General features: G+C 43.5%; 2 protein-coding genes across 7 annotated transcripts in view; one reads left to right on the forward strand and one right to left on the reverse strand.

Moving 5' to 3' along the window:
• Positions 1-22,743, forward strand: part of cfap90 (cilia and flagella associated protein 90) — a 200,638-nt gene that overhangs the window by 90,889 nt on the left and 87,006 nt on the right. The gene's annotated exons all lie outside the window — the stretch shown is intronic.
• LOC307023126 (triple functional domain protein-like) overlaps positions 2,396-22,743 on the reverse strand; it is a 94,186-nt gene continuing 73,838 nt past the window's right edge. The window contains exons 42-63 of one of the 6 annotated variants that reach the window (XM_079656167.1): positions 20,673-20,768; positions 19,161-19,309; positions 19,003-19,069; positions 17,870-17,973; positions 16,970-17,039; positions 16,794-16,883; positions 16,590-16,682; positions 16,082-16,132; positions 15,925-16,002; positions 12,449-12,628; positions 11,807-11,987; positions 11,060-11,281; positions 10,468-10,970; positions 8,986-9,233; positions 8,140-8,263; positions 8,021-8,048; positions 7,319-7,481; positions 6,669-6,790; positions 6,042-6,120; positions 5,765-5,965; positions 5,517-5,655; positions 2,396-5,216 (exon numbers count right to left, since the gene is read on the reverse strand). In XM_079656167.1, coding sequence (XP_079512293.1) covers positions 4,659-5,216; positions 5,517-5,655; positions 5,765-5,965; positions 6,042-6,120; positions 6,669-6,790; positions 7,319-7,481; positions 8,021-8,048; positions 8,140-8,263; positions 8,986-9,233; positions 10,468-10,970; positions 11,060-11,281; positions 11,807-11,987; positions 12,449-12,628; positions 15,925-16,002; positions 16,082-16,132; positions 16,590-16,682; positions 16,794-16,883; positions 16,970-17,039; positions 17,870-17,973; positions 19,003-19,069; positions 19,161-19,309; positions 20,673-20,768 — 3,546 coding nt within the window. In that variant the 3' untranslated portion in view covers positions 2,396-4,658. Of the gene's footprint in view, positions 5,217-5,516; positions 5,656-5,764; positions 5,966-6,041; positions 6,121-6,668; positions 6,791-7,318; positions 7,482-8,020; positions 8,049-8,139; positions 8,264-8,985; positions 9,234-10,467; positions 10,971-11,059; positions 11,300-11,806; positions 11,988-12,448; positions 12,629-15,924; positions 16,003-16,081; positions 16,133-16,589; positions 16,683-16,793; positions 16,884-16,969; positions 17,040-17,869; positions 17,974-19,002; positions 19,070-19,160; positions 19,310-20,671; positions 20,769-21,434; positions 22,319-22,743 lie in introns of those variants that run through there. The other 5 variants (XM_079656166.1, XM_079656165.1, XM_079656164.1 and 2 more) reach the window with 5 other exon arrangements.

The following is a 22,743-nucleotide window of genomic DNA, read 5'->3' on the forward strand; positions in this document are numbered from 1 at the left end:
TATTAATCATTAAGAACCATTTATAAACCAGTAATAACGTATAACGCGAATACATCAACAAACACAGGCGCACTATTTGGCAAGATGACTAAGCCTCCTGCGAGCTTCCTAGCTTACTTCGTCTTCTTCATCAGCCAACATCCTTGGTATCTGTTGTTCACGGAGTTGATTCCCCCCCTTCCATCTTGGCTGCATCTCAACTCAAGTCGGTTATTTTAATTTCCTTGGTCCTCGGTATCACCGGAAGTTGATTTGTCTGCACCATCTTGAGTAGCGTCCCATGGCGCTTATCTCCAATATGGTCCTGCCGGAGGACCGAGGATCGATAATCGAGGATGAACCACCAGACCATCCTCCGATGAAATCCTCAGATACTCGCCCCGCCCCCTTACTGTGTATCGCTCACTGATTGGACGATGCAGCGCATGCACTGATCTGTTGCTTCTTGACATGAGAGCAGTTTCCCAGCGGAGTGATGAAAATACATGAAACTCACCAGAGTCACTCCTCAGTTGATACTGTGTTCTGTTTCAATTAATGTATCATTTAGTTACAATATGTGATATATCTGTACAACAAAGTGGTCAAAAATCATTTTATTGATTTATTGGAAAGATTTTCATGATCGCTTTTTTCGTTTTACATTTTCATTTATTGTCATTTCCATTCAGTCAGTCATTAAGTACTATTTAAAATGTTAATTTGCTACATTTCCACACAAACAAACAGTGTGCAGTTAGTCTAATCTAACTGGGTTTCGATAGATAACATAGGCCTATCTCTTTTTCTTCTCTGAATTATTTGTATTTCTATTGTGCACTCTAATCAATATTAATCTAACTGTTGTTCGTTTAAATACATTTTAAGAATGGTGTTTAGCTTTTTTGAGAATGAGTTCTTATTTTATTTAATGTATTTGGGTCTACAACAGATGATACAAATGTTTATGTCAGTAAATGTGTACTAACAGAGGCGGGGGTGTTTGTGAAAACAACGGGGACAGAGCTGTCTGTGAGACGAACAGCTGTGCGGCATCATCACAACTGGACATCACTTCACGTGACGCTCCGGAGGAAAGGACGTGCCATTGCTCTTAAAACTCATTTCCCTGCAAAAGTTTTTTTTTTTGTTGTCAAAAGGCGGAGACTAGTGTTGAAACTAGTGGAGAAACGATCAAGATGCCACCTTGTCCCTCTGATTAGACGGAATGTTAAGTCAGGAAGTAGCATTATTAGTGATGAGTGGAGGGCATACAGGAGAGTGCTGAGTAACATGGGGTACAACCTACAACCACTGCACCATGAACCACAGCAGGTGGTTTGTGAACCCCCAGACTGGCAGTCATACACTACATATAAAAAGAGCTTGGTCGACCATCAAAGGACATGTCCGTAGACTGAGAGGAAACCGTGCAGTTTGTTGGAGGAACACCTCAAGGTTCTTGAATGGTCATCTTGGCTTGGCTCTGCTCACCTGATGGACTGCTTGGACGCTTGTTCAAGGATATACACAAAGCCTTTCCAGTCTGAGTACAATTATTTCTTACCAAGTCTTTAATTTATGTCTGAGAAAAGCTTTTATGTTTAAATATGTGTGTCAGTCGTACTAAACAGTCATTACTTCGAGTCCTAATTTTCTTCATGTGTGAATAAAATGTTTTGCTTGGTTCTGTTGCATCTTACTTACTATAAATGTTAGTGACTCATTCATAAATTGTCATAAGAGATACCAAGAAACATCCAGATGGAAGGGGGGGGGGGAATCAACTCAGTGAACAACAGATACCAAGGATGCTGGCAGATGAAGAAGACGAGGTAAACTAGGTAGCCAATATAAGGCTTAGCGGTAGAGATACATGTGGGCTCACTATTTGGCAAGCAACCGGTCGCAGTTGCCCTGTTTATCTCATGTCTTATAAAAGCTTATTAATGATTTATAAAGTGTTCACAACCTAATTGATGAATGAATTACAAACTATTCGTAAACACTTTATAAGGGGAGTCTTATTGTAATGTGGTACCAATAAATGTATAGAGATAAGTGTAGACAAAGTTGTTGTATAATCTGTCAAAGCAACAGGATAAGTCATAGTGTAGCTTTTTGAAAAATATGAAAAGTTTTAAGGCGTATTGTATGTCGAAAGAGTCATAGCTGGTTTTCACTAGTTTTTTCTGGGATTATCCTATTTATTTATTTTTTAGATACTATTGCTATTAAAATGCTTATTATTAAAAAAGGCTCATTATTTTCTATAAGACCGTAGTGCTGACTAGCATCCAGAAAGCTCAGATCCTCCTTCAGTCATGCAACATAGAGTGTGGCTGTTAAAATAATGAAACACAAACATAAATAATAAACAAAACTTAAAGAAACAAAATGTCAAACAGGGTTCAAATATGTTCATTGTGTTTAATTTCCAAATAACTGATGGCAAAATGAGAATATTTACAAGAGGGAAAAATATGTATGATCTGTACAAAGAAATAAACTTGCAAAGATAAAAAACATAAAAACAAATAGCAAACATGTAATTTATGAAACAAACATGACAAAAAATGACGAGACAATTTAAAAAACAAGCCTATTCGAGGTATCCAGTCCAAGTGTCCTTGTGAAATGGCCTGTGCACACCTTTAAAAATAAATTAAAAGGTAACAGCGGACTGTCATTTCTCTTCGTGGTCAGTTGAAAAATGCCATAATTAGAAAATGGGTATAGTTAAGTGGTTATACCAACGCTATCTTGACTTTCAATTTCCCAAAAAACTATCAAAAAACATAATTTAATTGCTGTTTTAGGGTACTTTTTTGCGAATTTATGGAAGGAATATTTTGGCAACAATCTGTATCTGTACATAAAGTCAGAACACCATTTAGTAAAATGATGAAAAATCTCCCATTTAAGTCTTAAAATAAAATGGCAATGCTAATTTTCTGTGACAAATAAATCTCTTTCTTAACTCCCCTGCCTTTTTCAGAACGGGCTAATCAAAGTGTTTAACTCGTGTAAACAATCATCCCACGTGGGCATCCGTTACCTGCGATAAAACATATTTCCTTAAGTACTATAAAAGCTAGAGCGACTTTGGTGTACCAATACTACAGAGGCATACAGTAAAAAAAAAAAAGAAATATATTTTTGTTCGAACCGTAATGATTGCAAATGTGTGTGACCTCTAACACGGTCTGGAAGTCGTAACACAAAATAAACACAAACTACCAGCAGTGCTTGCAGTACCAAGTACATGCTTTTCTCTAGATTTATTACAGATACAACAGATGTCTTCATAAATAGTTGCATAAAATGTTAAAGCCGCAACATTGCACATGATAATCAAACATAACATACAATGAGTGCATTTACAGTAATTTCTCTTCCTCTGCCTCCACATTCACTCCCGTCTGATTCGCCGCCACTGAACGCCGCGAAAAGTCTCGCATCCCGCCCTCCGAGGGGGGGGGGGGGGGGGACACCCCGCTGTGAATGTGAGGGGAAAGAAGGCAGAGGGCTATGTATATACAAGGTAAGGCTTAAACATCTCATATCTGCGCAACAAAAGTTTTGTTCTAGGAAAAGCAAACGATGGATGTCTGTTGTTCTCAGATCGGACAGTGCAGCATCGCGACATGATCATCACCGTATCTTAGATTTAGGTACATTATATAAGCGCAGCCATCAAAAAGCTCTGACGTATAAATGTCTCAAACACCTCGGTTACCGTCTCCGGGCGTCTACAGCGACTTTTTCTACAATGGATTCCTTTTCCTTGGAAATGTAGAGACAGTACTTTTCCTTTTTTATACATTGTTTCTATAAGAAAGGGCTGCTTCTCAAAAGTCTTTGAAATGCAGTTTAGTGTAAAAGAGCACAAACACACAATGTCTTTGTCCCCCTGGCAACAGGAGGAGGGGGGGGGGGGGGGCAGTTTGCTCTCCGCGTCGAGGCTCCTTCAATCGGCTCCTCGGTCAGCTCTAATTCTTCGAATGGAAAATAAATAACTTTTTTTTGTTGTTTTTTTTTGTTCACTTTACTAGAAAATCTGTTTAGAGTTGAAAGCAGCAAGCAGCAGTAGACAAGGGCATCCGTTCATTTACGTGATTGGTGAGAACTTGGTTCTCGAGGACTCTGATTGGTTTAGACCTACAGGTCTAATTTGTGAAAGGACTACAGGACTTTAGCAACATTCTGTGAAAGAGGATCAGATCAGCATTCATTATTTCTAGCTTTACAACATCAAGATGCTCCAATCCAGAGGAGCCTGCAGCCCCCAGAGGACAGCCCCTAGAGGACAGACCCTAGAGGACAGACCCTACAGGACAGAACCTAGAGGACAGACCCTACAGGACAGCCCCTAGAGGACAGACCCTACAGGACAGACCATACAGGACAGACCCTACAGGACAGACCCTACAGGACAGACCCTACAGGACAGACCCTACAGGACAGACCTTACAGGACAGCCCCTACAGGACAGCCCCTACAGGACAGAACCTAGAGGACAGCCCTTACAGGACAGCCCCTACAGGACAGAACCTAGAGGACAGCCCTTACAGGACAGCCCCTACAGGACAGAACCTAGAAGACAGCCCCTACAGGACAGACCTTACAGGACAGACCCTACAGGACACCTACAGGACAGCAGGGACGAGGGATGGACTTTAAACTCGAGGCTGCAGGCGGCTCTGAATGAAGCTCCCGACTCCCCCGATGGCCCGGGCGTCGGTCTGATTCTTCCTCCTGTCGATGAAGGAGATGAGGCGGGACGTGTCCAGGCAGCCCTCCGTCCTGGCCCGTTCGTCAGAGGGTTCGTCCTGCAGCCAGGGCTCCTGGAGGCAGATTGCGGCTGGAGGTCTCCGTCCCGGGTCGGTCCTCAGCAGCAGGCAGATGAAGTCCCGGGCCCCCTGGCTGACGCCCTGGAAGTAGTCCCTGGGGAAGCTGAAGTCCAGCCGGCAGATGTTCAGGCAGGTCTCCTCGGCACTCTCGTCCAGGAAGGGGGAGGCGCCGCTCAGCAGCACGTAGGTCACCACGCCCAGGCTCCAAAGGTCGGAGGTCAGCGACACCGGATCTCCAAGGACCAACTCCGGGGAGGCGAACTCAGGGCTGCCCAGCAGGGGGTGGACGTAGAGGGCGCTGTTGAGCTGCACCGCGTCACCAAAGTCTGTGAGCTTCACCGCCGGCTGGCCGCTGGCGCTGTGGGACACCAGCAGGTTCTCAGGCTGGAACAGAGATGAGTCACATTAACACCTTCAGTCTGGTGACATTACAGCTTTATACAAAGAGACTTAGAGAGGACATACAACGCACATTTTCATTCCATGTTTTAATGTTCAAAAAGCTCTTTATTTTTCTATTGAGAGGATGTTTTGTAGCTCCTCTAATTTGACATGTTTTTGCTTCCTGGTACTCCTTTCTACTTTCTATAAACTGTGGACATGTGGAACGCTATCTACCGAGTACAGATACCTGATACAACCTCACTTCAAACAATGGGAAGTATCCCTTTAAAAAGGTCTTACTTTTATGTCCAGATGCACTATCCTGGAGTTGTGCAGGTACTGTAAAGCTTCTAAAACGTCCCTCAGGTAGCAGGCCACTTTCTCCTCCGTCAGATTCCCCCAGCTCACGATGTAGTCCAGCAGACGACCTTGGTCAGCCCTGGGAATAAAAAAAACACAAAAGAAACTATCAGATGGAAGAAAGGCAAAGGTAGATCAAGGCTAATGAGCTACGTAGCTATTAGCTAAAGTCCAAATGTTGTGCTCACATCTCCAGGACGAGGGCGTAGCTGCTGGGGGTTTCATACGTGTCGATCAGGCCGACTATGTGGGGGTGCTGCAGCCTCTGGAGCAGGTTGAGTTCCTGCGTGACCCGGTCCCTCCTCATCAGCTTCTTGTTCACCTGTTTGACCGCCACCAGACGCTTGGAGCCCCGCTGGTCACACCGCTTCACGACAGAGAAACGACCCCTGGAGAGAAGCGTCAGAGGTCAGGTGGTTTACAAGAACACACTGAATGTCACTAAAATGAAGGTGAGTCTATTACCTGCCCAGTTCAACCACCTCAGTGTAGTGAGACTCAAAGTTGTCTTTCCAGCTCACTCTGATGCCGTCAGTGGACACTGCTGGAGACAGATAATCAGATTATGTCCACACTGATAATGAGCTCTGTGTATTCTGTATCTATCAGAATCAGCCGTTTCGACTCTGATATACAGGACGCATTTGAGTTGAGATCCTTAGCTTTCCAATGATTACATGAATACTAGTCCTTCAAAGCTTGCTGACAATATTTTAGCCGTAGTCATTTTTAGCTGGGTGCTCAGGGCTTAATATTATGGGGCACAGTCCCCCTTGCCCCCCCTTAGGACCGCCACTGGATTAGCTTTAATCAAGAGGTCTTTGTAAATCTATATCAGAGCTTGTTAGCAATCCATTCAAGGTATTGACTAGGCTTACTCATTTGTGATGTTCTTTTGATCAAAGTGAGGAGACAGTGATTGCTGAATACCTCGTATTTACGAGCTTCAAAAATGTATTTATCGTCTTGATATGGCTACAAAAGTGCAATATTGTTTATTATCCACCAAAACCCCCCAAAACATAATTCCCTCCGAGTATGCCGCTGCGACACCTGACAGATCTCGATAGAGCGAGTAGTGTTTGTTCTTACCTAACACTCTGAGGCTAGCGGATGACGTGACGCTGCCCAGCTCGTTGGTGGCGACACACGTGTAAACGCCGTCATCCTCAGAGGAGACGCCGATTATCCGCAGCGTTGCTTCACCCGTTTCACTGAAATGAACACGTCTCATTTCATTTCTTATTCAAACACGAGTAACCACATACAAGTCCTTTTGCACAGTGATAAGCAATAAGGGACATTCACGGATTGGAGGACAAAATGTTAACCTGGTGTGTTGAAAGTATACTTGTCTCTAGGTGGTCTAAAAATATTATTTGAAATATCAAATAGCTCTAAAACACCCCCTGAAATGTCATATTTCTCACGTCCCTCCTATTAGACCAACTTGCATGTCAAAAATAACATTTAAAACAGGCTTTAATCTATTATTTTGTTGTTATATGTTTCCTGTAATGGTCAAGGCAATGTATCCCATCATATTGCCACCAGGTAGCCTAAGCATGCTAACACTGCAACTTACAATTTTTCTTTAAAAAGGGTTTATTTTTCAAGTTTTGATGTTTTCTAAATTGTCCTCCAATTCTGGAATGACCCATAAGCCTTAAAGACAATCAGTCTGATGGAGTTTTAGCATAATTTCCTCCCAGATATGAACTTGTTGTGGAATGTCCCCTCACCTGTAGGCAGTGCTGAAGTGTCCGTTGTTGCTGAGGTTGCTCTGGTCGGGGCCCTTCCAGGTGACGGTGGGCCGGGGCCGACCGCAGACCTTACACCTGAGGGTGACGCTCTCTGCGTCGTCACACGTCACGTCACTCAGAGGCACAAGGAACTCTGGGGGAACTGGAGGAGCAGAATAAGAGTCAGAGGTTAAATACTGGGTCTTCAAATGGAAAGGCAGTTAAACAGTGCTGTATAGTTTAGTTCCCTCTCGACAATCATTAACAATTTGCACAACAGCGACCTTGCACATCTTTATATGCTATCTATTTATAAATGTTTCTGCTACTGTAGTAAAGGCCTGTATTTCTGTTGTTGCAGTATTTTGGTTTTTATAGCACATCTTAAAAGGTAGGGTAGGTAAGAATGGAAAAACCAGCTTGAGTGCGCTAGAATTTGAAAATACAGAACCGAAATAAAATCTGCCCCTTCCTTCAGACTTCCTCACAGAGCCCCTCCTCCAACCCACACCAACGCGCACATGACCAATGAGGGCACGAGATAAGTTTGTGCACGAGATGGAAGGCTGACAGGCAGGTAGGCCATCTATTTATTTACTCCGGGACGGCATAGATGATTGGTCCATCCATCCATCCATCCAAGAATTGATTTTATCATAATTTTTGGTCATATTTTAATAAACCATACAATGACACACTTACCATCATAGATGTAGTTTGGGTTTAGAAGCTGAAAAAAAAGAAAAGAGTACATGTTAGAACCATAGGAGCGTAAGCATGACTTGAGACTTAACATTTCTTAGATGTACAGATGAACTCACCTTTACAGAAACTTTATTGGACTTCCTGTAACCGTTTTCCAGCTTGGGGTCTTTCTTCACCTCCTTATCCTTCTTCTCTGATTTTTTCCGCATGCGCAGGGTGTGCCAGGACGAAGACTTCCTGCTGGGACATCAAGATGAAGCGGGTTAGAAAATCAAACCAAGCAGCAGGCGGGGTACTAAAACATATTTTTATTAGAATGACTATTATTGCAGGTATTTGCATTACAAATGATCTGTTTGTCACTTGATGCATTCATCCTGCCGATTTTGATATTTTCTTTATCTACTTATTATGCAAATAAAACCAAATAAATGAAACGGAGGGGAAAAGACTTGTGATAATAAGCACCGAATCATCAAATTCTCAATATGAATGAACTATTTTAGATAAATAAATGCATAGATAGATAGTTTACTTATCCACATGTGGGTAAAGCTGCCTACCTCAACTAAACACGGAGAAGCAGCGTTCAGTTATCATGCTCCAAATATCTGGAACAAACTGCCTGAAACCTGCCGCTGCAACTCTGACTACTTTCACATCCAGGCTCAAGACTTTTCTTTTTGCCGCTGCTTTTAATTGAACTATTCATATCTTAAACTGCACTGTTTTATTCATGTATTTTTTCTTTTAATGTTTAATTGATTATTTTTGCTTTTTAATGACTGTTTTTAAATGCCATTTTCTTAATGTCTTTCATTTTCGTAAAGCACTTTGAATTGCCTTGTGTTGAAGGGTGCTATATAAATAAACTTACCTTAACTCATTTGACCTAATTATTCCTCAACATCTGAGCAGAGCAGTAAATAGAATGCATCCTCCTATGATTTAAGAGCTCTTACTTCATGGATCCCTCGGGGCAGTCGGGCACGATGGCCGAGGTGTGTCCCAGCACGAAGCCGGGGATCCAGCCCTCGGCGGCGGGGCCCTGCTCCGTGGCCGCCCTGAACACCAGGAACATGTTCTGCTGGTTGCTGGCCAGGATCTGGACCACCTCGCCCTGACAGACGCTGATCTCATCCTCCTTCACAGCCATGTAGTCCTGGGTCACCAACATGGTGGATACGCTACTGCTGCTGCTGCTTTCACTCTGGGAGGAAACATGACATGGGGGAAAACTGTGAGTAGGGATTCACTTTGTAGTCTGTCTGCCAGATCATAGAGTCATAATGTGAACACGGAAATGTTGAGAATCCTAAAGATTTATGTTAGAAATGTAGAGTACGGGTCCTTAGCACATAGAAACTGCCGGATGCTAACATGCGCATGTTGGGCATTTTGCACAATTAGCATTAGTTGCGTTATCTAGCATTATAGCTTATTTTGACAATAGTTACAAAATGGCTTGGCCAAGTTGGACAATTTCTGAGTGGTTTTCGGGGTTATTGAGGATTCTGAGTCCATTTCTGCCACTTTCAGGATCCAAAATGGAAGCTTTAACCAAAAAGTGGGCATATGTGTACTCTGTGGGCTGATTTTGATGAATTTTCGCTTGATTTTGAAGTTTTAGGGGACTTTGGATCATCTGGATTGGAGAGATTATTTTTTCTATTTAAAAAATATTGTCTATAGTAGAGGTAATACTTTACTTCTTGTGCTCTCACGTTTCAAACATAACATTTTGGGGTACTCAACATTTCCGTGTTCACAGTGCTGGCAACTAGACTATGAGCCAGAATGATGCCAAACAAATCTAAAGCTAGTACATTCAGTGAATAGAAAGAGAGAAAAGGTCAAATCAGGAAGTCGATGTTTGATTAATGTCCACTTGATTTAGTCTTCAGAAAGGATTAGAGTGAAGTGAAAGACAAACAAACAGCAAGTTATTATTTTCTTGAAAAAACAAACAAAGATCTGTGTGAAGAAAGGCAGGAATAAGATGAGGATTTTCCAATTCACTCGTCTTTGCTCTGCAGCTCTGGGCAAAGACGAGAAGAGCGTTAGGCTGAATGAGAGGATCTCTGTCCAGTGCGTTTGTAGGAACACCACAAACGTCGGAGGTTAGTGGAAGGAAAAGTACATTTCAGAAACACACCATGAAGACAGCAGCAGGTGGAGGACGGCCAAGAGGAAGTCAGGTGTTAGTAGAAGCTTTGTTAGAGTTTAGAAATCTAGAGACAGCCTGGAAAAGGAATCACTGAAGAGCTGATTGAGCTCCACTAGAGAAGGGTTAGAACCCAGAAACTAGAGAAAGAGAGGATGATGCTGAGGAGCAGGCTGTCAGAGATTAGTAGCACTGCTGCAGCGAACAGGAGATAGACAGGCGGACCGGCCTCCCTCTGGGGCGGGGGGGGGAGGGGGGGGTTAGTTGGTGCCGCTCTTACCCCGTTGCTCTGGGTGGACTGGATGGACTGCTCGCTGGCCGACGAGCACGTGCTCATGCGGTCGGCCTCCTTGCTGTGCGTGGAGTGTCTGTGGCTCCCAGATCCAGAGCCGGTCTGGACCTGGGAGGAGTTCTGCCGGACCGGACTCTCCCCCGCCTCCCCCGGGAAGGTGAAGGAGCCAGGCCGGCTGGCTGGGGAGCCCGGCATGGAGCTCCAGAACCCAGATCCGGTTTTGAGGCCTGGGCTGGGAGGGGGAGGAGGGAGGCCGTCCTTACCAAAGGCAGGAGTGGCCAGAGGGGGGGCCAAGGGGGACACGGCTCCTGGCCGCGTTTTGGAAGTGGGTGTGGAGGGCAGGGGCCCAACGGTGGCGCGGGGAACAGAGGCTACAGCACCGGCAGGAGGGGGGGTCAGTGCTGGGTCCTCAGGGGTCTGGAGGGGGCGCTTTCCCTGGGGGCTTGCCCCCGTAGGGAGGGCGGGAGGAGGGGCGGGACTTGGGGATGAACCTGAATCATAAGTGAGCAGAACTCACACCTCAGTCAAATCCTTCATTGTGCGACACCAAAGAAATGTAAAAAGTAAGGACGGTTCGTACCTGACATCTTGTTGGGGCCGTCGGGGTCGGGGGGGTGGCGGAGGGGCTGGGGCAGGCGGGAGGGCTGCGGGATCCTGGAGGGCCGGCGAGAGCCACCCTGGGGCCCTGAAGGGATGGAGGGCTGGGGGTTTTCACTTCCGACTGCAGGGGCCGCACTGCTGCCTCCCCCCGGAGACCCAACACACGGCCCCCCGCTGGCCCCCACATGGTTCCTCTGATACTCTATTGGTGAGGTCAGAGCTGCGATAAGACACAAAGGAAACCACAAGGGCGGCCATGTAACACACAGTCCCTTCAATACAACATGACCTGTGTTCTCCACTCTCTCATTGCTCAAGAAAAAAGTAAACGAGCAGCAGTGTTTCGCATAAAAGGTAGCCACTATTTCTTTTTTTTAGATAATGTTTTATGCTTGAGGGAGTTTTCTATCTGTTGGTGTCAAAAAAATCCCAGGAGTATGTTTGTGCAACAGACGGGGGTCCTTGAACACACCATCACTATGCTCCTGTATATCCGAAAGCCCCAGGCTATCCCTGGGCTGCTTTCCCTTACAGTGTGTGTGTGTGTGTGTGTGTGTGTGTGTGTGTGTGTGTGTGTGTGTGTGTGTGTGTGTGTGTGTGTGTGTGTGTGTGTGTGTGTGTGTGTGTGTGTGTGTGTGTGTGTGTGTGTGTGTGTGTGTGTGTGTGTGTGTGTGTGTGTGTGTGTGTGTGTGTGTATGTGTATGTGTATGTGTGTGTGTCAGCCTACCGTTGAGGAAGTTGCGTTGGCTCTCGAGGATCTGGCCGATCTGAAGGGTCCACACCTCGCGCACCCCTGGGTGGGCGGAGTGAAGCACGAAGGACTCCAGGGGGGCGTTGGTGGAGCGCGACGTGAGGATGAGTGTACAGAGATCAGTGTCCATGCTCTCCTCCAAACCCAGACAGTTCACCTGCAGGGGGGGGGGGGGGGGGGGGGTCGCCGTTATATATACTGTACATATGTATGTGGCCCAGGCAGTTTTAAGTCATTAATGAGCTTGAGAGTTTACTAATGGCATTCGTTTCTTTATCAATCGGTGTTTGAACTTGAATTTTCTTGACAGAATATTCCCTTTACTAAATAAACTACATTTTTCTTAGTATATCTTTAAGTTCACTCATATCATTGTCAGGATATTTAACAATGTTATATCTATGTTATATATATATATTATATGTCCTCATATCATGCAGCCCCAGTATCTACATGTCTCTGAATGTGACTCCATTGAGTGTCACAGGCTAGTTTCTCCACCAGAGGGAGCTATAAACCCTTTCACTAACTCATAGATCCTTAATTCTAACATCCTTCCTCCTGACAACACACAGTAGTAATAGACATGTTTGCTCCTCTCATATGCATGTCTGTTACCTTGATGCTGTTCTTGTAGAGGAAGCCTGGTAAGGAGAAACCCTTCTTCTTGTCGAGGGGCTCGCTGAAGATGACCACCTGCTCAAAGAGGAAGATTCTCCTCTCCTTCCTCCGACCCTCGGTGTCGGACACCATGAACGTGTCCTGCAGCAAGAGGCGACCCTGAGCCACGATCTTCCCCTGGAGACGAAACAAGATGGAAAGATCAGGTAAAGAATCTAAGAGAACGATACTGACAATCGAGTTAAAATTGTTGTTACTAAGCAGTGACGGTTCTAGAATATTTTACATGGGGTGGCAAAGGAGGGCGGACAGTACGTGGTATTTACTGTATATAACCTATTTATTGTTAATTCATGCCCTAACACAAGTGTTAGACAAACAATCGGGTGCCCTTTGAGTCCCCCAAGCTTACTTCAACAATTTTAAATGAAAGGAAACTACAAAATGTATTTTAAAGCAATGAATTAAGGGAACAGGTTGTTTTGCGTTACAATGTAAAACTAAATATATATATATATATTTAGTTTTAAAAAATTGTTTGTCTTAGTAGTAGACAACGGGCATATTTGCATGTCCTCACTAAGCATTATTTGTTACATATTAATTTAATATTAAACAAATCAAAATGGCCACTTATCTCAAAATGTTGCTGCTAATATAATCATATGCTTGTCAATTTTAACTGGTCAAAAGTAAATTCGGAAAAAATACTTGAATTATCTATGAAATTGCAATATTGACACGCGTCCCTCAGTTTGTTTCAACCCCGTCAAGCCATACCATTTACCCTCCTATTAAAATAATGGATCAGTCCATGTGTCATCTGCATTGAGGGAATTGCATCACAAAAGTCTTCTGAAGGAAAGATGGCAAAGAAAGGCAAGTGTCAGTTTCTTGACTTACCTATATTTCAGTTTTTGTATTTTCAGATTAAGATTGACAAGCTCAATATTTCAACTCTGTTATATGAATTAATAATAGTAAATAATTGTTTATTACAAAATAAACAGTAGTTTTGCAACATTTTTAAATGTTGTAATGTCCTTGACTTCCATGTGGTGCCATATCTTAGCTAGAAAAGGTCTCATGGCTACTTTTTGTCAAAAATTAACCATGTCACATTTTTTCAAGGAAATTCCTAGTAATTATTAGGGATGCACCGAATATTCGGCCGCCGAAAATTATCGGCCGAAAATGGTTAAAAAGGCTCTTTCGGCTTTCGGCCGAAAGGGTTTTAGCACCGAAAAAATATCACCGAATGTCAGGGAACAGGATTACGTTGGTAAGCTAACGTGTTGTTGTGATGACGTAATCAAAACGCGGCGACAAGCACGGCGCGCGACCATGCTCGCGGCTGGCTCACAGCCAACATGTCTGCCGCTTGGAGATATTTAAAAATATCAGAGAAAGAGGCGCGGATTGCGATTTGTAAAACGTGTTCAGCTGACATTTCTCGAGGGGGTGTAACTGCAAAGACTTTCACCACTTCGGGATTACTCCACCACTTGAAATCAAAACACCCGGACAAATATGCGGAGTAAGATCAAATCACAAGCACTGACAGCGAGAGACTGTTCAGCGCTGCCTCTCATGTGCTTGATGAGAAGAGGAACAGACTTATGGATGATAAAGCAGAGAAGCTACTGTTCATTAAAAAGAACCTCCCACTTTTCCTTAATAAGTAGACAAGGCTGGCTTATCAAAAGCTTATCTAGTTCTACATGTCTACTCTATACCCACTTTCCTGAACAATTTTCATTGTGAGTTATAATTCACCATCTCAGGTTATCATTAGGGGGAAATGATAGCAGCACAGTGTTCAATATATTGTACTTTCGGTATCTAAATGATACTATGTTGTTTACATTGCTCATGACGACAGACCAACTTATTTACAGATTCTTGAAATTCAATTGTAATTGAATTTGTAATTGATTGTGGATTTTGTATCCAGTTTTCACTTTATGTATCTTTATACAATGTGTACTACTTTGCTTATGAGGACAGACAGCCTTATTTACAGATTCTTGAAATTCAATTGTAATTTCATTTGTAAATAGTTACATTCATGTGGATTTATCCAGTTTGCACATTTGTATGCATGCACTTATAGGTGCATTTGTTGTTGTTGTTGAAGGCCTGGCTGTTACAGTCTTTATTTACACTATTTTGTAGTAGGCCTACTGGCCTAGATGTTTATGCAGTTTTAAAGCACCTTGGCTTTGTTCTGAATGCACTTTGTTGTAGTTATCCTACAGAGAAAAGAAAATGCACTTGACTTGGAATTAATGTACTGTATGCATTCAAAAGTGCTGAATAAATGTTTTATGGACCCACAATAGTGATTATTATTTAAGTTAAGTTTTGCCATAATCATGTCTTTTTCCATAATCAGGCTGCTGAACAACATTGGTAAAAAATGTATACATTATATATATTTCTATTAATCATTTTCGGCCTTTCGGCATTCGGTTTTCGGCCAACTGTTTCCTATTTTCGGTATCGGTTTCGGCCAAGAATTTCCCATTCGGTGCACCCCTAGTAATTATTTATACGTTGTTCCTGAGGTGGGAAAATGTAACTAGTCCACTACCAGATGTTATGACCAAACATTTTGGTTTCATTTTTCAAAGATTTGAAGACCCAAAAGGCACCCGATTACACAGTCAAAGTACTTAGTAATAATTAAGTACACAAATGACATCACCCATCTCTTAAGAGAGCTAAAGGCTTTACACGTTAGGGCCATGTAGCTGATAAGTAGCATAGCCTATAATCAATATAAAATCAGAAAGTATTTATCAAACGCACAGGCAGCTGTGTTTAGACCCAGTTGACGGTAAAGGATGTATCCTGGTTTCATTGATCTGGCCTTGTTGCTGTGATGTGTAATTTACATGGATTTAATAGTACCGCATAGTTTAGCAAATAAAAGTGATCGATCTCCCAGGTAGCGCTGTCTGTGTGGTATTTTGTATCGTAACGTCCCAAACAGCAACCGTCTGTTAAACGCTATCGATTCAAAAAGCAGCGTTTTATTAATATTTAGTTTCAAGCTCTCGTCTTTAGTAAAAAACAAAACTAATGGAAGGGGAAATGCTCCCAGGGGAAGCTGATCCACCCTAGGTGCTGGGACAGCTCGTTCCCTCTCTGCAGCGGTGCGAGCCGCGGTCTGTGAACGCTGCTCCGCAGTTTAATGCAGGGCCGTAGCTACGTTTTTAACGGGTCTAAAATTATATTTAAAATGATTCACTTTTAATTAATGTAATGCTTGTTTCGTTGCTTGAGAAGCTTGGGGAAATAGTGTAGGTTTGTTTCTAAAAGTACAGTTTTAGGGAAACAAAAGTTAGGGGGGCAGCTGGGGGGGGCAAGGCTCTACAATGGGGGGGGGGGCAGCTGCCCCCCCTTGCCCCCGTAGATCCGCCCCTGTTACTAAGGTACAGAAGAACGTGTTTTTGATGGACATTACTTACATCGTATCCCTGAAGGCGGCCGACATTCATCATGTCATTACATCTTTTTGGCACGATGCACATGACCTCCACTGCTTTCTGTAAAGGTCACAAGGGACTTCAGAACATGTTTGGTTTGATTTGATTTGAGTGATTTAGAACAGTGTGATGCTCTTACCTCTAACTCCATGGACTCCAGCCCAGCCTTTTTAGAGTGTTTCAAGAAATCCTAATAAAATAAAAAAATAGTGTGAGTAATATACTGCTTACTGAAGTGCAAATGTTTTAGTTTTAGGCCGAGATGTACATTTAAAGACAGCAGGTGACAGGGACATACTGTATCATATAAGTGCCAGTTACAACTAGAGATAAAACAACAGCAATTCTTTTTTTACTATTCAGATTTTCTTTAAAGTCTGACCAGCTGATTTTCTTTCTAAAAAATAGAATTCACAGCACACAAACATGTTCGTAGCTTTTCTGTCATCAAAATGCAAATTAAGTTCTAGATTCATAATAAAATAATGACTTTAACAATGTCCTCATTTCAAAAGTGCATCAAGTAGGACCTTCTTTTACTCTTACTCAAACATTAAAAGGCTTGAGGTTTAGTACTTTAAATTGTATTGTAAAATGTATTTAAAAAGGCAGCTCTGGCGCCCCCTGCTGTATTGTAACACACAGACCTTGAGCAGCAGCTGGTACTTCATGATCCTCTGGACGGGCTTGATGAGCAGGTCTGTGATCTGCAGCCGCTGGCCCAGCCGCTGCTTCAGGTCCTGCCGGGTCAAAGGTCAGAGGTTACTTCAGAGACCGATAACTACAGGCAGGTTTGTAGCATCTCATGTGTCTCCAAGTAAAAAAACTGTGCCAAAATTGTAAGCTCATACCTCGAAATAGGTGTCGATGTACTCTGAGACGATGTGCTCCGACTTGGGCTTGTTCTGACAGTACACTACGTACATGTTCAGTCTCCGTTCCTGGGTACGAAAAGCACAATACACGATTAAATGTGTACAAGCATGTAAAACATAAAGACACATTTTTAAATTGACTGCAGACGAACCTGTTTGAGAAAGAGCGGTCCCAGCCTGTCGGGGTCCTCCAGACATTTCTCCAACTCCCCGAGAAAGAAGCTAAACGCATCAGAGAGAGGAGAGTTAGCTACTGTGCTACAACATCTGAACAGGGAAAGTATTCTCCATGTGGTCCAGCTGGAGTCTCGTCTGCCTCCTGATCCCTGCCTCTGTCCCTCTTTCTGACACTCCCTCTTTATTCCTCACATACATTTCTTCTTCTTCACTAATGTCTTCATCTCCTCCTGGCTTCCTCCTGCTCTGACCCTCCTGGTCTCTTCATCTCCTCCTGGCTTCCTCCTGCTCTGACCCTCCTGGTCTCTTCATCTCCTCCTGGCTTCCTCCTGCTCTGACCCTCCTGGTCTCTTCATCTCCTCCTGGCTTCCTCCTGCTCTGACCCTCCTGGTCTCTTCATCTCCTCCTGGCTTCCTCCTGCTCTGACCCTCCTGGTCTCTTCATCTCCTCCTGGCTTCCTCCTGCTCTGACCCTCCTGGTCTCTTCATCTCCTCCTGGCTTCCTCCTGCTCTGACCCTCCTGGTCTCTTCATCTCCTCCTGGCTTCCTCCTGCTCTGACCCTCCTGGTCTCTTCATCTCCTCCTGGCTTCCTCCTGCTCTGACCCTCCTGGTCTCTTCATCTCCTCCTGGCTTCCTCCTGCTCTGACCCTCCTGGTCTCTTCATCTCCTCCTGGCTTCCTCCTGCTCTGACCCTCTTGGTCTCTTCATCTCCTCCTGGCTTCCTCCTGCTCTGACCCTCCTGGTCTCTTCATCTCCTCCTGGCTTCCTCCTGCTCTGACCCTCCTGGTGTCTTCAGTGAACTCTCTTTTCCTTTTCCTCTTTCTGTTCATCCTTGTTGTTGTTGTTGAATCACTCCAGCTACTCTGTGTACGTACTCTTTGTGCCAGTCGTAGATCTGGTAGATGTTGCCAAACACGATTTTGTCTTTTCCCTTCATGTCATCAGGGACACCCTCCTCCTTCATCCGAGTCATGTAGCCCTTCAGATGGAAACACAGTCACACATTAATAACAGCGCGTCCCCCCAAACATACCACTTATGGATAACTGTGCTGATCAAGTGAGGGGATCCCGGCTTCCACCAATTTGCAGTGTATTAGGAGACAGTGGCTTACACTTTCACACTTGGGTCTCCACACAGCCCCTTTCTTTCTTTTCCAAAATGTATTTGAATTCATGTATTTTTTTTTCCATTTATATTCGTATATCTTTTGTGTTTTCTTTCTCTTTATGGATTGTGTAAATACAGCTAAATTACATTTTATGTATTCATGTTATTATAAAAAAAGGGGTTAGGGTTAAAAATGTATAAATGTAATTTTTCTTTTTTTAATTCTTATTTCTTTCTGGACTGTGTAGATAACAGCTGACTTTCCTAAATATATTTGTATTTATTTTTTAAGAAGAAAGTCCAAATGTATTTATTCAGTTATTTATTTCCCTTTATTTTCTCATTTGTCTTTCATGTTTTCTTTTGTCTGTGTGGACTGTGTTGATGCAGATGAACGGAAAGAAGAATAGTAGACAAAAATGTGTATTTGTTTGTATAATGAAGCTGAAATAAAAAACAAACAGCGTGTCTGTAAAGGACAGGAAATGTATTGTACTTCCTCCATTAGTACCATAAGTACTTTTCCCACAAAGGTTCCTGAAAACTACTATTTATTTGCGTTCACACCAAAAGGCCCCAGGAACTAAATTAGTTCCTGACAACCTTTGTTACCCCCCTTTTAGTTCCTGCTAGAGAGCAGGGACTTTCGTGGGAGAAAAAGGTTCCTGTGTCTGATTGGCTGGGCGGAATGCAAACCACGCCCCGTCAAACTCCCAAAAACTTTTGTGAAGCCGCCATTTATTTGCTCGCATTACAATCTCAGCGCAGCGCACCAACGAAGATAAAAAGCTAGTCTAGAATATAGGCTGTGCCACATACAGGAAAAAACTATTAAAAAAACACTTTTATATTTCAGACAGTTAGGGATGTAAAAACAGCTGTTAAAGCGTCGCCTCACCTCCACCACCAGGCCCAGGTCTCTGACATAATCCCTCTCCGTCTCCACCAACTCCAGCAGGATGTAACTACAGCGGAGAAAAGAACAGACATCTTAGATAAGATTCAAGAAATCAGTGTCTGTGATATTTGTGATATAGAGATATGAAACAGACGTACTGTCTTTTCTTGAGCACGCTGTTCCTGCGTTCGTCCACCTCGTCCATGGGGGAGGAGGAGGAGAGGAGGGAGTTGTCAGAGGGGTTGAAGGAGGGAGAGCTGCTGTCCCCCTGCTCCACTGACAGAGAGCTGGGTCTGTCCTCCAGAGCCTGAGAGCACAGAGGAACAGAAGGTAAACAGTGTGTTGTATTCAGCTTCTCCACGTAGTCAGCTGATGCCACTCTTTCTTAAAAGTGAGTCAATCCTACGCAGTGAGAGTGAAATAAATGACTAGTTTTATGTTGAATAAGTCTGGAGGTCATCACTCTATGATTGGGGGGGATTTCTAACCACAGCAGTGCACCGTTTGAAATGTTTAAGACTTAATTAAATGCTTATTGAAATGCAAAATGAACATCGCTCAAGATCACTTGGGCAAAGTTCACACGGCAAGACGCACAGCTCAATTTTGATTGATTGAGTGGCCAATAATTGCTGACTGGCCTGTGTGTGCAAAATAATGATGAAACAGACGTAGCACTCTGTGTCGTACGGATTCAGGCACAACTGAAGTCAGCACTTACAGATTTTTTTAAATAAAGTAATGTGCAGAGGAAGCCAACAGACGTGTGAGCAGATAATGAGTTAGAGGATGCGGATAAAGAGACACCATTGTTTTAATTAAGGGTGTTTTGTGGGACAACTGGTGCTACTTCTGTACAGTAGCTTGTGTGGAGTGAATCCCAGCCAAAACCGAATTATGACATATTTCGATCTACAGTGACGTAATAATAGCATGAAGACAAATTCACACTCCCTTTCATTGACAAAAACTAGTCACGGTAATTTAACTTTATGTACAAAGGGAAACAAAAAGGCGTACGGCCCTTCCACACACAGGCATGAAAAAAATCTTTCAAAGCTTCGCCCATTCACTTGAATGGGGTGACGTACAGTAGAAGATTTTAATCTTCGCCGAACTGCATTGTGGGGAGCGGAGCATGGCTTTGCATTCATCGTGAGCATCAAAAGTTGAGCAATGTTCAACTTTTGATGCTCCCGATGCTTTCGAAGCTGGCATCAGCCAATCAAATCCCGTTTATGCAAATCCTGCCAGTGCAAGCGCTAGCCAATCAAACCGCGTGCAAGCTGGGAGAGCCAGACCGCAGTTCATTTCCTCATATTCCAATCGAGAAATGACGGTAGCAAATCACCCGGTTCTTTACGACCAGAACTATTTACCGGGATACAAACCGGAGGAACCAGGCATGGAGGGAGGTGGCAGAGACAGTGGGTGAAACTGGTGGCTTTTCGCCTGTTTAGGGAGTTTATATCCAGTTTACTTCGTTTTAACATTGCTATTGCTTTGTATGTCGGGGGCGGGAGATTCATGTGATTGGTTGTTGGTCGCGTTGCTCGCAAAAAATCGCCAAGCTTCAGACACGCCCAGTATCAAGATTTTTCAAGATTTATTTCATGCCTGTGTGTGGACAGGCTGTTAGTGTGTGTTTGTGTTTTCCTCGGTCGTCCTACCATCTTGCTTTTGACCAGCTCCTCGATGGCGCTCACCAGCTCCGCGGCGCTGGGCGTCTCCGAACTGGAGGGACGGACCGACAGGCGAGAAGAGGTCTGAGGAAAAATACAGAGATGAGAGCGGAGAGGGGGACAAAACACAGCATTAGAACCCGATTAAAATACAATCTAACATCTGTTCCTTCATCTCTAGATCTGTACTTTGACTGGTGTTACTACATCTCTTCCTAGAGAGAAAATAGGGCCATTTAAAGCAACAAGACTAAATTAAAATAATCCATTAATAGATAGAAAAAGATTGATAGTATTTTAAGGTTAACGACCATGGTTAAGATTTATTTCAAGGTTAGCATTTACTTAAGTTTCGTTATAAGTTAATGTTATTTTTGTATTATTTGAGTTAGCAATGACTCAGTGAACATGTTTGTTAAATGTTAAATGCTGTAGTCTGGCCTCAAGTGAAACCCCGAAAGCCAGGAGCTCAAATCTGAAGCTTCAAACAAAGTATATTTTAAAATCAACTTTAAACGTTAAGGTAGAAACATGAGGCTGAAATCGGGGTGAACGAAACTCAGAAATGGGAAGTAAGGTGAAATGTGAGAAAATGGTGACGGGAGAAGGTCGGGGGCAGAAAAAGTGATGGATCCCTTTTTGCTTTCTCTGGTGACGATGATCATTCTTTGAAATCAAGAGAGGATGCTCACAGATGGAAGAGGGATGTGCATGTATGTAAATAATAAATATAGTTCAGGAGAGTCTCACCCTTGCTGTGCTGTGCTTCAAGACTTTCCCCAATTAGGATGTCTGGGTGAGGCTGTGTGCCCTTCTGGCCTCGCCAGCGTTTAGAGATGCCAATTACTCGCATGGGTAATGAGGTTAACGCACAGAGGGTAAAAAACGGAGATGAGGACGAGCGGGCGGGTGAGGGAGGGGGGAGGGAGGGGGTTTGAGGATGATGGGAACAAAGGGGGGGCTTTTGGAATTTTGACCGAAGCATTGGGTCATATTTAGATTTTTCATCCAAGGTTGCTGCCTGCTCTGCTGACGGGGATTTTCAATCAACTTTTTCAAACATGCAGGAAAAAGCTGCAGTCTTTAGGTTCAAGGCGTTAAAAAAATTCACAAATGAAGCATTAAAGCCCTTTTGATCCGTTCTGAAACCGACAGAAAAAAACATCCACATTGCCATTTATTAAGAGTTAAGAGCTACACGCGTCTTCTCTTGATCTACATTTCCCCGTAAGGCCCTAGCTCCTGTGCCAGGCGGCTCTACAGCGGTGTGTTGTAGAAACAGGGCATAAGTCAAAATGAGTGAAACTAAAAAAAAGAAAAAGATGGAAGGAAATAAATCTACACTAAAGAAATTTAGGAATCAGAAAAATACAAAAGTTAGGAAGAGTGACTTTCAGGGGACAGAGATAGGTGTTTTTTTTAAAAAGCTTAAATCCTTTCAGTATAGAAAGTGTTGTTGGAAAAAAGAAAAGGGTTTAAGGAAGTTGCATTTAAAGCTGAGGAGCGGGGGGGGGGGGGGGGGGAAAGGAATTAAAGAATTGATCAAGGGAAGGATCGGGGGAGAGCAGGGCATTTCAGATGGAGAGGTATGGAAACTGAGACAAAGCAAAGACAGGACATAAATCAAGGTAATGCTACAGAGTGGCAAACAGAAAACGATACAACCAGAAAACAAAACAAAAGAGAAAAAGAAATTAGTGTCAGAGGAGCCTTCGCTTTGGTCGAAACTCGGAGTGCCTGAAACGATTCTTTGCCTTCTGCAGACGGGAGAGTTTGATGCAACATGCCAAGATAAGAGTTATGCATAACAGAAACTACAAGGAGTCACTTCAAAACTTTGTCAGGAAATGACCTTTTTTTCTGGGGGGGGGGGGGGGGGGGGGGGGGGGGAGAGACTGAGATGAGGGAAAATGTAACCTACTGTACAAGAACTTAAAATCATGAAGAGACAGAGCCTGAATAAGAAGCGTTTCATTTCTCTTAAAGAAGGTCGTAAATGGCGCCTAGGTCCAAACATATACATGATGTAGCTTCATTTACCCTTCAATTATACAAAGGT

The sequence above is a fragment of the Notothenia rossii genome, assembly GCF_949606895.1.
Source record: "Notothenia rossii genome assembly, chromosome: 10".
In the NCBI taxonomy this organism is placed as follows: Eukaryota; Metazoa; Chordata; class Actinopteri; order Perciformes; family Nototheniidae; genus Notothenia; species Notothenia rossii.